Source organism: Dipodomys spectabilis, unplaced genomic scaffold (assembly GCF_019054845.1).
Source record: "Dipodomys spectabilis isolate Male_0828 unplaced genomic scaffold, ASM1905484v1 ptg000147l, whole genome shotgun sequence".
NCBI classification, from domain to species: domain Eukaryota; kingdom Metazoa; phylum Chordata; class Mammalia; order Rodentia; family Heteromyidae; genus Dipodomys; species Dipodomys spectabilis.
Window position 1 is genome coordinate 16249307 of NW_024870824.1, and position 18436 is coordinate 16267742.

The 18436-nt window shown below is 48.2% G+C and overlaps 1 protein-coding gene across 1 annotated transcript; it reads left to right on the forward strand.

Annotated features, from left to right (window-relative positions):
- Positions 1-3172: 3172 nt before the first annotated feature.
- Pcyox1l (prenylcysteine oxidase 1 like) lies at positions 3173-12978 on the forward strand. Its single transcript, XM_042692042.1, has 6 exons — positions 3173-3270; positions 7789-7995; positions 8844-9018; positions 10065-10276; positions 11447-11587; positions 12013-12978. The coding sequence occupies exons 1-6, from the start codon at positions 3183-3185 to the stop codon at positions 12672-12674; spliced, it is 1485 nt and encodes a 494-aa protein (XP_042547976.1). The 5' UTR covers positions 3173-3182; the 3' UTR covers positions 12675-12978.
- The last annotated feature ends 5458 nt before the right edge of the window (positions 12979-18436 follow it).

Below are 18436 nucleotides of genomic sequence, written 5' to 3' on the forward strand. Positions count from 1 at the left end.
ACTTGTTTTCTCTACATTTTTAGTTTTGGTTTTTATTAAGCCATAAGAACTCTGTTTTTTTTAATTCTTTTTCTCTTGCTGGTCCTGGGGCTTAAACTCAGAGCCTGGGTTCTGTCCCTGGGTTTTTTGCTCAAGGCTAGTGCTCTGCCTCTTGAGCCACAGCTCCACTGCCAGCTTTTGTGTGGCTAATTGGCGACAAGAGTCTCATGGCCTTGCCTTCCTGGGCTGGCTTTGAATTGCAGTCCTCAGATCCTAGCCTCCTAAGTAGCTAGGATTACAGATCTGAGCCGCCAGCACACAGCTGAATCCCACATTTTTAGACTGAAGAAACAAGAATATTTGTGTTCCTGCTCTTCATTATCTTCATCAAACAAGTACCTGTGTTTGCAGACAATTTGTAAGGAAGTTTTGCTTCACTAACAGGACGAGTTTGGTGTTTTATTATTTGGATTTGCCAAATCTTTTACTGATTTCCTTTAATACCATACAAGAGTTCAGTCGGATTGATACTGACGGTATTTGGTGCTCATTCATTACAATAGATTTGGTCAATGAAGAAAGGATTTTTAAATGCTACAGCAAAATCATAAAGGGAAACTTAAGGATGAAATGTAATTTTCAGAAATAACTTTAATAAAACAAGTATTGAAATAGCCATTCAGGTGTGGATTGTTTTGCTGGGCCTGGAACCCAGGGCTTTGCACATGCTGGGTAAACTATACCAACTGAGTTTCACCACCAGCCTAAGTTCAGGAATTTAAGTCTTTACCTAATTCATACTTGTGTGGTAAGTTATGGTCTCTATCATTGGCTGCTGACCCACAGAGTGAGTACAGTGGACCTCTCAGTCTCAAAGCCACATGGGTGTGGTGTAGACTTTCCATGCCATACCTCAGTGCTTCAGACTTGTATACTTTTTGATGTCCTATGTATTTCTTAAAACTGAACTCCTGTTACTGCCTACCTCTCTTACATTGCCATGTTTTCTTGTGTTGGTTCTTAGTTTGTCTTTGTTTTGGCTTCATTTGTGCTGTTGGACTCTTGACCACTCTCCAATAACTACTATTTGGCCTTAATATAACCTTCCATGTGTTTTTCCCAGCTTCAGATTTTATCCACTCCATTCTTGAATCTCCTTGGTGTTTTGTGGTGTTCTGACCAATATGACACAGTGGAAGAGCCAAATCTAAGCTGGAAGCTTCACTTTCTATATTGAGATGCTCACCATTGGAACTTAACTATCATGTACAAAGACATGAAGTGGTCTGTGACACCTGAGTGTTGTGCATGAGCTCTTATTTGAACTAAATAATGCCAGCTTTGAGCCATCATGAAAAGTGGACTTTGCTGGGCATTGGTGGCTTCTGCCTGTAAGCTACTCAAGCTAAGATCTGAGTTTTGCACTTTCGAAGCAAGCCCAGGAAGGAAAGTGAGACTCTTATCTCCAATTACCAAAAAGCCAGAAGTGGAGCTGTGGCTCAAATGGTAGAGTGCCAGCCTTGAGCAAAAAAGCTCAGGAACAGTACCTAGGCCCTGAGGTCAAGTCCCAGGACTGGCACTATATTATATATATCTCAACCCTTTCAATCTCTTGTCACTCACACACTTAAATGCCCATTCTTTGAACTTGACTTAAGTGAGTTCACACATTGTCATGGACTGATATCAAGTATTATAAAGAGCCCATAAGGAAGATGAATTGCAAAATTAATACGATTTAAAATGTTTTAAGAGGGCTGGGAAGGTGGCGCAGTGGTAGAGCACTTGCCTTGCATGCTCCAGGCCCTGGGTTCGATTCCTCAGCACCACATAAGAAAAAAGCTGGAAGTGGCGCTGTGGCTCAAGTTGTAGAGTGCTAGCCTTGAGCTGAAGAGCTGAGGGACAGCAACCAGGCCCAGAGTTCAGGCCCTACGACCGGATCCAAAAAAATAATAAATGTTTTAAGAGCCAGGCCTCAGTGGTTCACGCCTGTAATCCTAGCTACTCAGGAGGCTGAGATCTGAGGATCTCGGTTCAAAGCCAGCCCAGGCAGGAAAGTCTGAGACTGTTATCTCCAATAAACCACTAGAAAACCGGAAGTGGAGCTGTGGCTCAAGCGGTAGAGCGCTCACCTTGAGCTGAAGAGCTGAGGGACAGTGCCCAGACCCAGGGTTCAAGCCCCACGACGGACAAAAAAAAAAAATTTAAGGGGCTACAGAAATATGAAACACTCGAATGTGTTGGGGGTTGTAATACTGGTCAAATGTTAAATGTAAGGATAAATGTAATAAGGATAAACGTGTAATTTGTGAATAAAATTTAAGGGGCTATCTTGAGTTTGCAAATTAATTTAAGAAATTTTGTATTTTGACACTGCCAAAGCTTTTCAAAAAGATTGAGAAGTGTATGCTTATTCATCTACATATGTAATATATCCAGTTCAGGCTATTAATACTCAGCTCATTTATAACCCCATCTACAAAGCTCCTAACCATTCTCTGGACCCCTTCAGTTTCTTAGCGTAATCTGGCTGAATACAGATTTTTCCTTCCCTAATCTGAAACTCAGCCCAAACTATGCTTTACTAGAGGAAATCTGATGGAAATGGTTGCTTACCTCTTTTCTTGAAGAGAAAAGATGTGTGTGTGGGGGGGGGGGGGGGGGGGGGCGGGTTAGAAGAAGGTATGGAGAAGCTGCAAGCTTTTTTATTATTACCTACTGCACTGGCAGATTCTGTTTCACGTCTTTCACAGGATTGTCACGACGCTCTTAAAAAGTAGAGGGAGGTTATTCTGTCGGTCTTATGACAGTGGAAACTGAATAAGCTACCGAGAAGGCTGGACAGCTAGTAAGGCGAGTTTGGACATAAGGACTCCCTTCCCCCCTCCCCCCCCCCCCCCCCCCCCCGCAGCCGGGCACGGGTGCTGATGCTAAGGCCCCAAGCGCGCACCTGCACGGGAGCAGAATAGGCCAGCCAATGACAAGCCCGCATCTGGGAGGCGGGATGAGGATGCTGCCGGCGATAGGGTCGTCTCTGAGAGTGGCGTAGCTAATCAGGGCTCTGTAGTAGAGAGAGACGGCTGCTCGGCCAATGAGAGGCTGGGAGACCGGATGGCCGGGGCGCCAGGGCGGGACAGGGAGTGGAGCGCCAACCCGAGGGCGCCGCTCCCCCCCGCCGCGTGCTGCTCCGGCCGCCGCCCGCCATGGCTCGCGCTGCCCGGCTCCTCCTCGCTGCACTGGCCACGCTCTTCGCCGCCGCGGAGGGCGGAGACGCCCCACCCGGCAAAATCGGTGCGGGAAGGGCGATGGAGACGGGGGGGGGGGGGGGGGGGGTACGCGCAGCCCGTAGCGCCCGGCGGGGGGCCGGGGAGGACGAGGGTGAGGAGAGCAGCGGGGTGCAGGACAGGCCAGGGGCTGGGGCGGGACCGCGAGGGCCGGTGCTGGTGGAGGGGGCACGGGCCTGCGGAGAGCCGCCTGGGGCACCGAGGCCTGGGGACGGGGTGCCGGAAGGTCCCGGAGCCAATGCTCGGACGGGGCCGTTTCTGGGCGGCCCGATGACAGGACAGCTGGACGGTGCTGCGTTCGCTGTGAGCTGCTGCTGTGTAGTGCTTGTAGTTCCTGCCTGGTGCAAGGACCTCACAAGAGAAGACTGCTCTGAGCGCTGAGAAGTACGGGGCACCCGGGCTAGGGCGCCGCATGGGGTTTGGACTAACGTCCTGGCCAGCACTTGCAGTGTAGATAGACAGTTGCATCGAGGCTGATCAGTAGGTCTGCTAGAGATATGGATTTGTTGGGTGACAAGAGTGGAGAACTCTCAACATGCGCCCCTTTTCTTTCTTGCCTTGTTTCCCGCATATTTTCTTGTGAAAAATTTTCAAACATACAGCAAAATTGAAAGAATTTTACAATGATCATTTATATGCCAGCCACCTACACTCTGCCATTCACTGCTATTCTACTTGCTTTGTTACGACCCCATCCACCGCCTGCTAGTCACCCATGAGTTCGTCTAACATTCTAATGCACTTCAAAATAAATTGCAGGCACCAAGACATCATGTTTGTTCTTAGTTATTTTTTTCCTCCTTTTAATAATTATCATTTTAACTTAGAATTTTTTCCTTTTTTTCTTTTTTTTGGTGGGAGGGGGAAGGGCTGGGGAATGGGCTTGAACTCAGCCTGGACTCTGTTCCTTAGCTTTCTCACTCAAGTCTGGTGCTCTACCACTTGAGCTACAAGCCCCCCCCCCCCCCCCACACACACACACACACTTCCAGCTTTTCCCTGGTTAATTGAAGAGTCTCACAGACTTTTCTGCCCAGGCTGGCTTTGAACTATGATCTTTATATCTCAGCTTTCTGAGTAGCTAGGATTACAGGCATGAGCCACCAGCACCCAGCTTTAACTTGAAATTTTTCCCACATAAGATTCCCACAAGCAGAGATGCTGGGTTCCTAATGTGGAGGACAAAGTCCCAACTCTACCTACCTGCCCCCTTTGCAGTTCAGAGAGCAGGAGTGCTTTGAGATGTCTCTTGGGAGCACTTGTCAAGGCAAATGCAATGCTAACATTTATTGTGTTAGAAAATTACACCAGACTGTGAAGGATTAAGGCAGATTGAACTGTGCAGGAAATTATCTTGAGAGACTGAGAGTTCGTAGGAGAATCCTGAGAGCTGGAGGGAAAAGAGATGGTAGATTTTGAAAGGATGAGGGTGAATTAGACAGGCTGTGGCAAGGAGCATAGAGAGAGCTGTCCTGGGAATGGGCAGGATATTGCCCACTGATCTTTGGAGAAGAATCAGGGCCTCCAACAACAGAACTGAATTGACATGCGGTGCTTGGTGCCTGCCTTTCTCCAGCTGGCCTCACCCCCTTTGCTGTCTTGTCTAGTCGATCATGCAAGGCCGAGTTGCCCTTAAACCTCCCTGATTCTTTTGTTTTTAGCCCTCTGGCAGGAGATGCTGTCCACTCTTGGTATTTGGGCTCTACTCAGAGCATAATGAGAAGCTTCCTGTTAGGCTAGCATAATCTCTGGACTCCTCATCTGCAATCTGAATGCCTCAGAGTGTCCTTAAGAACACTTTAAGCCCACCTGTGCAGTTATGTACCCTGTGCTCCTACTGTGCGCTCCGCTGAGTGGGTGGCTCCTCTCATTGGCACAGCTGATTGTCCTCTTGGTTCTGATCAAATGTTTTTTCCTCTAGGAAGCTGTGTCCCCACACTCTAGCAGAATCCATTCCTTCCTCCTCGGGATTCCCTGAAACCCTATTGACCTAGTTTGTCACATTGTCATAGCTAGCTGACTGTGTATGAATCTGATTTGTGTATGGGCTCACTTGACTGCCTGAGCTCCTGAAGATAGAAGCTCCTGTTTGGTTCATCTTTGAGCCCTGGTGCACTCTGTTATCTGCCCTAAAATAGGGTGGGTATCAGTGTTGAATGAGCTGGTCACCATGACAATGGCTTCTCTATATCCCTGGGGTGATTTCTAGGCCCCTTAAAATGCCAGTTCCTCTGGAGAAAATGGGACTGTCTTTGCTAATATAGTAAAGAGCAGAGTGGTTGAGAAAGAAGGTACTCTTCAAGTGGCTCTGTAAATCCTGAGGAAGAAGAGTGGTTGTTCTTTCAACATGCAGCAAATAGTCTGGACTCCATTGCCTGCCAACATCTGAGAACATGGGAACCCCTCCTCCCTCAGTCCTTAAACAGATCATTTGACCTAACAGTGGGTAGACCAGGTGTAAGCACAGTGTGCTGCTTGAATGAATATGCAAGGAACACCTTGCTGGCCCTAAAGGTGATGGTGAAAGTCCAAGAGGGTCACAGACAACATCCCTGACCAGAGGAGTGGCTCAGGCCAAGGTTCAATGAGAAAGAAGGTGGGCAGGTGCCACACAGAAAGACAGCTGGCCAGATGAGGAGCTGGAGTATGGGGAAGGAAGCAAGGAGGCCACTTAGGATGAGCCTTGAGTCTCACAAGATAGTCTGCTACATGTGTGCACACATGCACACGAGCAAATATACTGTGCGTGCACTCTGGTACTGAGACTTGAACTCAGGATTTGGACTCTATCCCTGAGATTTTTCACCCAAGGCTTTTTCACTTCTGGCTTTTTAGTGGTTAATTGGAGACAGTAGTCACAGAATTTTCTGCCTGGCTGGACTGGCTTCATACCCATCCTCAGATATCAGCCTCCTGAGTAGCTAGGATTACAGGTGTGAGCCCCTGACACCTGGTGTGTCTGCCACTTCTTAACAGTATCTGGTGCTCCAGGGTCCAGTGTGGATCCAGGAAAGATAGACAGTATGAGATTTCTCTCATTTTCTATGGATAGGATTGTGAGGCTGTCAGATGGCAGGAAGGCAGTGTTTCCTATGCATGGAAGACAAAATCATGGGCATGGTGAAATTCAGTCCAGTAGCTTTGTAGCTGGTGTACTCTTCTCAGAAGTATTTTGTGATTAGTATCTGTCTTGTCTAGACAGTGGTTCTTCTCATTGCTTCTCAGAGCTCTGTCAGGAACTGTTTTTATCAGTGATTTGGATGGAATACTGTCTGCAAATGAACCAAATGTGTAAGGAACAGGAAGGCGGGAAGAGTTGCACGAAAAGTAACACAGAAGACCTTAAGCAGAAGTTGTCACATAAGTCCAAACTGAAATCAGGCACCCTATAAGGCCACAAGCAGCCCATCTCAGGGTACATTCTAGTCTTGACAAACACATAAAAATGACTTAAGTGTCAGGTGGTAGGTTGGACTTAGACTAGAGTTTGGCAGACTTTTTCTGTAAAAGGTCAGAGAGTGAATAGTTTAGTTTGTTCTCTGTTGCAGTCAACTCTGCCTAACATGAAAGATACTATAGACTATAAGAAAGAAAGGTTGGTTTTGTTTTAATAAAACTTTATTGCCAGATGTAGTTATGGGAAGCTGATACAAGAGGATTGCTTGAGCTCAGGAGTTCCAAACTAGCCTTGCAAAACTGCAAGGTTGTCCCAAAAAAAAAAAAGTGCCTATAAAACTTAAGCCTCGGAAATGGTGCTGTGTCTTAAGTGGTAGAGCACTAGCCTTGAGCTGAAGAGCTGAGGGACAGCTCCCAGGCCCAGAGTTCAAGCCCCACAACCAAAACAAAAAAGAATATTCTAAAACTTAAGCCTGGCTGGGCACCAGTGGCTCAGGCCTATAATCCTAGCTACTCAGGAGGTTGAAATCAGGATCACGGTTCAAAGCCAGCCCATGCAGAACAGTTTCTGTGAGACTCTTACCTCCAATTAACCACTCAAAAACCGGAAGTGGAGCTGTGGCTCAAAATGGTAGAGCACTAGCCTTGAGCAAAAGAGCTCAGAGACAGCACCCAGGCCTTGAGTTCAAGCCCCACAACCAACCAAAAAAAAAAAAAAACAAACTTGAAGCTGAGGCCTGATTCAAATGATAGAGCACCTGCCTAACAAGCTCGAGCCCTGAGTTCAGACCCAACGCAACAAAAATAAAAAGAACATGGTTTGCCAAAACAAGCACCAATTTGTATCTGGCCTACAAGCTATAGAATTCTGTGTAAAACTGAATGCATTCTCTTTAAATGGTCGCTTTGGGTTTTGAGATTCTTTCCTGCTCTTCTTGCTGCCAAAGGATCCTTTCCTTTATAAACTGAGGGTGAATGTAGGTGGCAGTTTTCAGGTTTGTCTTTGCTTATTAGCTACAGTTCTCCTGTGAAATTCAATTCTCTTTGAAATGTCATAAGCCTGTGAAGGCAACTGGCAGATTCTAACTCCTCTGCTGTCCCCTTCCCTGCCTCCCGGGCCTGCTCACAGCTGTGGTTGGGGCCGGGATCGGGGGCTCTGCCGTAGCCCATTTCCTCCAGCAGCATTTTGGACCCCGGGTGCAGATCGATGTGTACGAGAAGGGGGCTGTGGGCGGCCGCCTGGCCACCATCTCAGTCAACAAGCAGCACTACGAGAGTGGAGCGGCCTCCTTCCACTCGCTGAGTCTGCACATGCAGGACTTCGTCAAGCTGCTGGGTGAGTGTGTTCCTGGGGCTCCAGTGCCCAGTGCCCTAGTGCTGGCAGCAGCCACCAGATTGTCCTGATCTTCAAGGCTCTATGGTCATATAGATCAATCTCATTTTACAGATGGAGCAGCTGAGACCAGAGAGGGGAAGGAACTTGCCTGAGGTTGCACAGTGAGTTAGTTGCAGAGCCGGGATTAGAACTCAGGTTTTGACTCCCAGGCTAGTTTCTTTCCCTTTCAATTGGCTGTCTCTTAATCATTGTGAACATTACCAATATCCCTATGCTGGTGCCTACAAAGTACCTGGTAACCTCCTAGGTGAGATCACACCTACATCCTCCCCTAAGAAAGCAAGCTCAGGTAAAACCACACACGGAGAGAGCTGTGATGTAAACCCAGCAGCATCTGTCAAAACCACACACTTGTTGCTAGCTGCAGAGATTCCACTTCCCAGAAGTGAACCTGCAGGTGGTTTTGCAGGTGCACAAAGGGAATACGTCCAACCTTATTTGTTCCAGCATTGTTGGTAATTGCCTTATGTCTTTTCTACCCATCCTTTATAGTCTGTTCAGCTGCCAGAATGGGAAGGTCCGTTGTAGCTAGATATAGAGTGATCTCAAGTCCACTGTGCAATTATTCCATGCAGAGAGGGGAGGGTGAATAGATCACTGCCAATACCTGCTTACAAGTCCAGTGCTCTGTAAACTGTGGCGTGCTGGACAGATAGAATGGGCTATGATTGTTTTCCTCTGATCTTGGAGCCTGAGTTTCATCAGGAGGATCCTGATTTGAAGCTGCAGGCACTGTGAGTCCTCTTGAGAGGGCTCTGAAGGGGGCTGAGGAGTGCTGTTCTCCGCAGGGCTGAGGCAGCGGCGGGAAGTGGTGGGCAGGAGCGCCATCTTTGGTGGGGAGCATTTTGTGCTGGAGGAGACGGACTGGTACCTGCTGAACCTCTTCCGCCTCTGGTGGCACTACGGCATCAGCTTCCTGAGGCTGCAGATGTGGGTGGAGGAGGTCATGGAGAAGTTCATGAGGTAGGACCTGCCTGGGAGGATGGGGGCAGGAGTTTGGGAAGGAACCTGCTTCCCTTTAAAACACAAGAGCCAGATGCATAGTCTTTATAACCTGACATCTGAAATTGAAACCCCTTTGTACAACTACTAAGTGAAAACAAATATTTTTTTTTTAAAGCTGGGCATTGGTGGCTCACACCTGTAATGCTAGCTGCTCAGGTGCCTGAGATCTGAGAATCACAGTTCAATCCAGCCTGGAAAGGAAAGTCCACGACATACTTATCTCCAGTTAACTACCAAAAAGCCAGAGATGGAACTGTGGCTCTAGTGATAGAGTGCTAGTCTTGAGAAAGAAAAAAAAAAAAAAAGCTCAGCACTCTTGCCCTGAGTTCAAGCCTCAAGACCAGCACAGGAAAGAAAAAGAAAACAAGAAAGTGCATGATTCAGTGCAGGCTTAGAAGAAGCCCCCACCCTGAGGAACAGCCTTGTGTGGGGCAGGGCCTTCGGTCTTTCCCTCCGCTAAGCAGAGGAAAGCGTAGGTCACACCCTCTGGCACCTGTGGGCAGAAGCAAGCTGTGAATAAATGAAATGGCTGAGTGCAAAAGAACAGGGAACTGGGGGAAGTAGGCTGACCCAAAGAGCAAGAGCAAGAGAGAGGCAACCTTGTGAGGATGCCCACATGTAGCTACCCCTGCCACAGTTCAGGCTGCACACTGGCAACCCAGGTCTATTTTGGGGTGGGGCCTCCTGTCTTCTCACTGTTTGCCACCTGTTTATCTAGCCAATCAAAACCTATCTGTAGGCCCCAGGCCACTCAGGGCCACTCATTTACCAACACAGGTGATGCAATTGGCTGTTGGCAGAGCTCTGATGGAAAGCTAGGTCTTTGGGGGTACTGAAGTGTCTGCTCCCATTCCAGTGCTGTCCATGTGGGAACAGGCCCACCACCACCCACAGAGCAGCCTCTCTCATACCCTACATGTACAAGAGGTCCCAGTAGGACCCCATGACTGGTGGCCTGCCCAAAAGCTTTTGTTCACAGGAGTGCGGCTCCCTGTATCTCCTAGGATCTACAAGTACCAGGCCCACGGCTATGCCTTCTCAGGTGTGGAGGAGCTACTGTATTCACTAGGAGAGTCTGCCTTCATCAACATGACCCAGCGCTCCGTGGCTGAGTCCCTGCTCCAAGTGGGTGTTACCCAGCGCTTTATCGATGACGTCGTCTCGGCAGTCCTGCGGGCCAGCTATGGCCAGTCAGCAGCAATGCCCGCCTTTGCCGGTGAGCATGCAGCCCTCCCCCTGCCTGCCTGCTCTCCCTCTGCCTGAGCTCCCAGAATGAGCTGAGGTCGCCATAATAACACATCTGTCCAGCTCATGACATTACTTAGCACTTAGTCACGCCCATTCTTTTTATTCTGGCATCCGCCCAAGTTGGCAGTGTGTTGCACCTGAATTTCCGGATGTTCATCTGTGTCTCACCTTGTCTTCCTAGCTCGTGACTGGAGTGGGTGGGCTTGTGTGGAGCCCACCTCTGCTCACACCAGCCTCAGCAGCAGAGCACGCAGCCTTCCCAAGGGCGTGACTCACACTTGAGTCCACTGATACATCTCAAAAGGTGCTCGCACCATATGGTGTACTATTACTTAACAACCGAGAGGGTGTGCATTGACCAGCACCTCCTGTGTGCTTGAGATACTTTCCTCTCGTTCCTTCCAGGCCTTCAGAGCCTGCCTCGGCATCCCCACCTTGTGGCTACACTGCTTGCTTTTCCAGCATCTCATGTATATCCTCCATAGCACGCGTGTGCTGAAATAAAATCCACACAGCATAGCATTCTCCCATTTAAAGAGCACAGTTCAGACTGAGCACTGGTGGCGCACTCCTGTAATCCTAGCTACTCAAGAGGCTTAGAGCTGAGGGACCACAGTTGAAAGCCAGCCCAGGCAGAAGAAGCACGTGAGATTCCTATCTTTGATTGAGGACCAAAAAGATGAAAGTGAAGCTGTGGAAAAAGCTGAGTGAAAAAGCTAAGAAACAGTGCCTAGGCCCTGAGCTCAAGTCCCAAGAACAACACAAAAAAATAAAGCCCAAGGTTTTGTGTTTTTTAATACATTCACTTATGCTACTACTGCAACTTGGGGGACATTTTCATCACTCCTAAAAGAAACCCCTATCCTCTAGTGCTCACCTCCCCACTGCTCCCAGCCCCGGATGTCTGTGCTTGTGGACATGCTCATTCTGGGACATCCTGTAAACAGAATCATACACCCAGCTCTTTAACGGAGCATTGGCTTGGCCACTCATGGTATTGTGGACTCGGTTGTATTTATCTGTGTGCTCGGTGTCCCTCTTGCCCTCCCTGCCAGGGCCTGGGGAGAACATGCTGGGCTCTCCAGCCACACTTCCTGCTGGTTTGATAACCCACCAGCCACCTTCTTGCTTTTCCCAGGAGCCATGTCACTAGCTGGGGCCCAAGGCAGCTTGTGGTCAGTAGAAGGGGGCAACAAGCTGGTGTGTTCCGGTTTGCTGAAGCTCACCAAAGCCAACGTGATTCATGCCACGGTGACCTCTGTGGCCTTGCATAGCACTGGTGAGTGGACAGGGCCACAAGGGTGGCCACGTCGTTCATAGTCAGACCTCCTTACAGCCTCTTCCCTGCCTCTACCCTGATCCATGCTCTGCTTCAGTATTTTGAAACAACAGTGTGAAGCCCTGTTGACACTAGAGGGCACTGCAGGCCCGATTCAGTTGTCAACGCAGAACTAAGTCTTCCATAAATTCAGATCCTTTGACCAATGATTAAGAGCTTGGCCCATGCTCCTCCAACCAATCAGCAGCAGAAACAGAAGAACTTGCACCTCCTGACACCTAGTCCAGTGCTTGCCCTGTAGCCATACCAATATGGAGACAGGGACTGCCATCTGGACATCTAACTGCATCCTGGTTGGGTCCCAGGGAGGAAGTCAACAGGTAGAAGCCAAGGGACAAGTTGACTTTTCTGCTTTCTCTTTCCAGAGGGGAAAGCCCTGTACCAAGTGCGGTATGAGAGTGAGATGGGCAACGGCTCCGACTTCTATGACATTGTAGTCATCGCCACGCCCCTGCACCTGGACAACAGCAGCAGCAACTTCACCTTTGAAGGCTTCAGCCCGCCCATTGATGACGCCCAGGGTTCTTTCCAGTCCTCCGTCGTCTCCCTGGTCCATGGCTATCTCAACTCTTCCTACTTCGGTTTCCCTGACCCTAAGCTTTTCCCCTTCGCCAACATCCTTACCACAGATTTCCCCAATTTCTTCTGCACTCTGGACAACATCTGTCCTGTCAACATCTCAGCCAACTTCCGGCGGAAGCAGCCACAAGAGGCAGCCGTCTGGCGAGTCCAGTCCCCCGAACCCCTCTTTCGGACCCAGCTGAAGACCCTCTTTCGTTCCTATTACTCAGTCCAGACAGCCGAGTGGCAGGCCCACCCCCTCTATGGCTCTCGCAGCAGCTTCCCGAAGTTTGCGCTCCATGACCAACTCTTCTATCTCAATGCCCTGGAGTGGGCAGCCAGCTCTGTGGAGGTGATGGCTGTAGCAGCCAAAAACGTGGCCCTGCTGGCTTACAATCGCTGGTACCAGGACCTGGACAAGATTGACCAGAAGGATTTAATGCACAAGGTCAAGACTGAACTGTGAGAGCTCCAGGGAGAACCCGGGAACTTCTGCCCCACCATGAAGATGGATCATTCCCTAGGGCAGCCCAGGCCTGCCTAAGCCACACTAGCCCACAAGGACCAGCTGCTCTTTGTGACCTTTTGTGAATTGAGCATCTTTCCTTCCAGGGCAGGTCCAGGTGACCTGCTATCTGCCTGTCTGGCTTAAGGATTCTCATTTGAGTTGCTTTTTAAGGGAGAGAGTAAGGAAAGAGAAGGAATTCATGCGAGTCTACTCATTTTATTTATTTATTTTTTAACAGAAATAAATCCATCTTCCCAAGCTGCTTCTGACTTGGTTTCCTAACTTGGAGCCAGGATGACTGGGAGGGGATATAAGCCAGAGAACTCCGGTACTAGCTTCTTTGAAGTTTTATAGTACTCACTCTCAAAATGCACAATCTATAATGAAACATTTACCACCAGATAGCTACCGAATAGAAGGGAAAATCAAAACACCTAAACCTGAGACAAGCCCATGGCTGTGGCTTTGTTAGAGATGAAGTACCTTGTTAAGAATTTCCTGTCATCGGGTCTGGGAAGGTGGCTCAGTGGTAGAGCACTTGCCTTGCATGCTCGAGGCCCTGGGTTCGATTCCTCAACACCACATAAACAGAAAAAGCCAGAAGTGGCGCTGTGGCTCAAGTGGTAGAGTGCTAGCCTTGAGCTGAAGAGCTGAGGGACAGCACCCAGGCCCAGAGTTTAGACTCCACGAACGGAACCCCCCCTCTAAAAAAAAAAAAAAAGAATTTCCTGTTGTCTTCAGTTGGGGGAGATGACTGTTAGAACCTGGAGAAAGGACATTTACCCCACATTGCCATCAGTGTACTTGTAAGCTTCCTGGAAGCCAGTGGGAAAAGGAAAACAATTGGAAGAAGGAAACTCATGAAGGAATGAAACCTAGGTACCCAGCAGGTATGGCTGATGGGCAAAACGCTACCTCCAGATAGCGGGAGGGGGCCCACCCAGAGTTGCTAAGTCAGGTTTAGAGCAGAAGAAAATTACTGTTGCAGCATTTGACAAAAACATCTCAGAGGTCATTTAGCTACTTCCCTCTTTGCAAAGGTGGAGAGAAAAGCCTAGCACAAGGAATTAATTTACTGAATGAACATCTGGTGAGTTCGCAGAACAGCTGAAATCTGTAGCGTCCCTTAAAATTAACTGAGTTCAATGAGGAACCAGTGGGTCCCCAAACTGACTGGGAATCTGTTTTCTTCATGTCAGGGCAATGGTAATGGCAGTGAAGAAATAATCTATTTCTTTTTTTATTTTGTTTTTGTGTCAGTATTAGGGCTCAAACTCAGGGCTTTAAGCATCCACGTGGGTTTTTCCAATCAAGGCTGGTGCTCTCCACTGGAGTCATAATTCCATTTCCAGACTTTTGCTGGTTAATTGGAGATGAGTCTCATGAATTTTTCTGCCCTGGCTGGCTTAGAATCATGATCTTCAGATCTCAGCCTCCTGAGAAGCTAGAATCACAGGCAGGAGCTCCAGGCGCCTGGCAAGAAATGGAGTCTTTAGAGCATGTGTGGCATGTATCTGTTGGTCATTACAGAAGTCGCCAGACTGGCACATCAGAAAGATGGCTCTCAGTCCATGTAGAAGCAAACCAGAACTTCAGATTACCTTAGATGATAAAGATGTTACTGGTTATCATGACTTAAAAATCCAGAGTACTGTGCAGTCCCCCAGCTGTTGCACACAGCTGAAGATGGCTGTCATAGCTCCCCAGGTGAGAAGTCTTCCTGAAACCACAGAACCAAATTCCAGGCCTTAAGCCAATGGGACCACCCTGAACCAATTCCTGTGGCTAGGGAAATGCCTTCTGCTGATTGGCTTGGGACTCAAATACCAGACCAATCACTGACACATAGGAAAAGCTTAAACTGATTGGTTAACATATCCTGGTGGACTTAGAGGAAGGGGTGGAAAGGGAATTGGAGAGCACCACAGTGTCAGCCTCCTACAAAGTGGGCCATGCCCTGCCCCCAAGTCCAGTGACGTCAGTATTAGCATCGTTTTGTTTTGTTTTGTTGGGCAGTACTGAGGCTTGAACTTAAGGCATTGTACTCTCACTTGGCTTTTTTGTTCAAAGCTGGCACTCTACCAGTTGAACCACACACCTTTACTTCCAGCTTTTTGCTTGTTAATTGGAGATAAGAGTCTCAGATTTGTCTGCTCAGGCTGGTTTTGAGCCATTGTCGTCAATCTCAACTTCCTAAGGAATTAGCATTACAGGAGTGAGCCACTGGCTTCTAGCTGATCTTGGTTTGCAATGAAGATGGCATGGGTTGTCATGGTAGCATTACAACTTATATTGAGCCAGAAGACAAAGCAGAAAACTTACCCCTGATAACCATCCCCTCCCTGATTCCCTAAGGAAGGTATGCCATAGACCCAGGGTGGGTATTCTAGGTCCTCAGTTCTGAGCTGGAGCTATGGCTCTGTCCTAAGCATTCATGGAGCAGGGCCAGGGAGCTCCAAGTCACAATCAGCCAACATGCTCACATGGCCTGCTTTCCCAGACCCAGCCTGGAAATGGCTCACCAGTTCCTTTCTTGTGGGCAGAAAAGAAAGGAAAGACTCCAGGAAAGAGGTTGAGAGCCAACTTAAAGCCTTTATCCCAGGGACCACCTTGGCTTTCTATGGCTAAGACAGAAGCTCCCAGGGACCCACAGACCCCTGAGAGAATGGAGAACATTTGCAGTCCTATTATCTGCCAAGCATACAAGAAAGGGGTCAAACTCACCAGCCATAGCTCTTGGTGCAGGATAGTGGAGCTGGAGGCATGACAAGTAGAAGAGTGCTTGCCTAGCAAGTATAGGCCCTGACTTCAAACCCCAGTATCACCCAACATAAGACAAACTTCACAGGATCTCTGTGAAAAATGGCAGTCCTTTGTGGAGGGTAAGATTAGAGGTGAAGGGTCTGGGAAGGTGGCTGAGTGGTAGAGCACTTGCCTCACATGCATGAGGCCCTGGGTTCGATCCCTCAGCACCACATAAATATAAAAAGCCAGAAGTGGCACTGTTACTCAAGTGGTAGAGCGCTAGCCTTGAGCTGAAGAGCTGAGGGACAGTGCCCAGGCCTAGAGTTCAAGCCCCACGACTGACCAAAAAAAAAAAAAGATTGGAGGTGAAGAGGGAAGGAAGGAATGTAGTACTCCCACCCACCCATGAAGGTGTAGTGGACTAGGAGCAAACCTTTGGGTCCTTCAAAAGCCTGTTCATTCACAAGTGTTGTACCCTTCTGCTCCGGACCCTTGTTCAGTGCTGCAAATACAATGCTGGAGAAAGCAGAGGAGGTTGCTGGACAATGCAGTAGGAGTTTCTCACCAGCAAATGGAAAACAGGAAACGGTTTCAACTCAGGCTGAAGGATGATCTTTGGGGCTATGGAGACCCACTTCTCCAAATTCTGAGCTTCCTGCTGCCCTGAAACCAGGGGACTGAAAAGGGCCTGTGATCAGCCCATGCTCACGAGGCCAAGCTTCTGTTTCAGAATTATTAGTCTGGGCACTAATGACTCACACTTGTAATCCTATCTACTCAGGAGGCTGAGGATTCTGGTTCAGAGGCAGCCAAGGCAGGAATGTGTATGAGATTTTTACCTCCAACTGATCACTCAAAAGCCTGATGTAGAACTATGGCTTAAGTGGTATAGTGCTAGCCTTGAGCGAAAAAAACTAAGACAGCACCAAACCCTGAATACCAGCACAAAAAAAAAAATTATAAAAATGCTAGATATAGTAGCTTATATCTGTAATCCCTGCTACTCAGGAAGTGAAGACTGGAAGGAACCCAGTTTGAGGCCAGATGAGGCAAAAAGTTAGCCAGATCCCATCTTGTCAGTAGCTGTGGTGATATGCACCTCTCATCCCAACTACAGGAGAAGCATAAATAGAAGGATCAGCATCCAGGCTGGTCCCCTAAAATAACTAAATCCAAAATGGCTAGGGGTGTAGCTCAAGCTACACAGCACTTTCCTGGCAAGCATAAGGCTGAATAAAACCTTCAGTACCACAAAAAAAAAGTGGTAAAACTAGAAAAGATCCTGACCATCCCTACATGCTTTCTGCTCCTTTCAGAGGTGAATTGTAAGTCCAGAAAGAAGAAAAGTCGTCATCATGAGGCAAGGTAGACTATGGAAAATGAGTTATGGCAAATGACTGCCAGATATGCAAAAAGTTAACCTTAAGGCAAATACAGGAGATATCTATTCATCTACTTCCCTTAAGATTAAGGGACTAGGAAGTGGTGCTGTGGCTCAAGTGGTAAAGCACTCGCCTTGAGCTGAAGAGCACAGGGCCAGCACCCAAACCCAGACCAACAGCAACAACAACAAAAAAGATTAAGGAACCAAAGTCATTTAAGAGAATATGGGGTAGGATAACTTGAGGAAAATGAGGCCTGGTGAAGGCAACTCAGAAACATGGTATTTAGAAACACAGAAACATTATCTTTGCTTCAAAGAGAGACACCAAGATGCATTTCTTCCTGAGGGATGCCTGTCTCACCCAAAGAATTACCATTCACCTGGCAGGATGTATGCCTTCCTGAGAGAAATGCTCTCCCAAAACTAAGCAACCTCCTACCCAAAATGTAAACAACAGGATGCCATCCTTATCTCAAGGATAAGCATCTGTTTTATGGCAAGATGCATTCTTACCTGGAAGAAATGTCCCCAAACATCCAGAAACTCAGACAGTGTAACATCAGGAGTAATTAGAGCAAAGATAAAATACCTATCTTTGCAGAACTTTAATGTCAGAACCCCTGCCTTTACCATATAAATACCCTTAACAGCCAAGGAACTGTGTGTGTGTGTGTGTGTGTGTGTGTGTGTGTGTGTGTGTCCCTTTGAGAGTACCCACACTCTGTTAGTGTGCCCCTGCCTTTCTGCTTGCCTGCTTGCTTACTCAATAAAGCTCCACCAAAGGCTGGGTACCAGTGGCTCACGCCTGTAATCCTAGCTACTCGGGAGGTTAAGATCTGAGGATCATGGTTCAAAGCCAGCCTGGGCAAGGAAAGTCTGTAAGACCATTTTTTTTTTTTTTTGTCAGTCATGGGGCTTGAACTCTGGGCCTGGGCCCTGTCCCTCAGCTCTTCAGCTCAAGGCTAGTGCTCTACCACTTGAGCCACAGCACCACTTCCAGCTTTTTCTGCTTAGTTGGTGCTGAGGAATTGAACCTAGGGCCTCATGCATGCAAGGCAAGCACTCTACCACTGAGCCACCTTCCCAGCCCCTACACTCTTATCTTCAATTAATCACAGGAAACCAGAAGTGGTGCATGGCTCAAGTGGTAGAGCACTCGCCTTGAGCTGAAGAGCTCAAGCCCCAGGACCAAGTTTTCTTACCATTGTGACTTGTGCAGAAATTCGTGTGTGTGTGTGTGTGTGTGTGTGTGTGTGTGTGTGTGTGTGTGTCAGTTGTGGGGCTTGAACTCTGGGCCTGGGTGCTTTTCAGCTCAAGGTGAGTGCTCTACCATTTGAGCCACAGCACTATTTCCAGTTTTCTAGTGGTTTATTGGAGATAAGAATCTCACAGATTTTCCTGCCTGGGCTGGTTTTGAACCGTGATCCTCAGATTTCAGCCTCCTAAGTAACTAGGATTACAGGCGTGAGCCACCAGCACCCAGTTCTAACTGACATTTCTGAAGCATTCCTGGGTTTCTGATGCTCTGGGAAGAAGAAAGCCCCTTACATCATAAGGAAGAGTCCCCTGTCCATGCACCTCCAGGCCACTC

Excerpts from the sequence above, each read along its gene's own strand:
- Pcyox1l (XM_042692042.1), top strand. The coding sequence starts at position 3,183 with ATGGCTCGCGCTGCCCGGCTCCTCCTCGCTGCACTGGCCACGCTCTTC. Across the intron at positions 3,271-7,788 it reads CGCCCCACCCGGCAAAATCG|CTGTGGTTGGGGCCGGGATC; the intron begins GTGCGGGAAGGG and ends GCCTGCTCACAG. Across the intron at positions 11,588-12,012 it reads TGTGGCCTTGCATAGCACTG|AGGGGAAAGCCCTGTACCAA; the intron begins GTGAGTGGACAG and ends TTCTCTTTCCAG.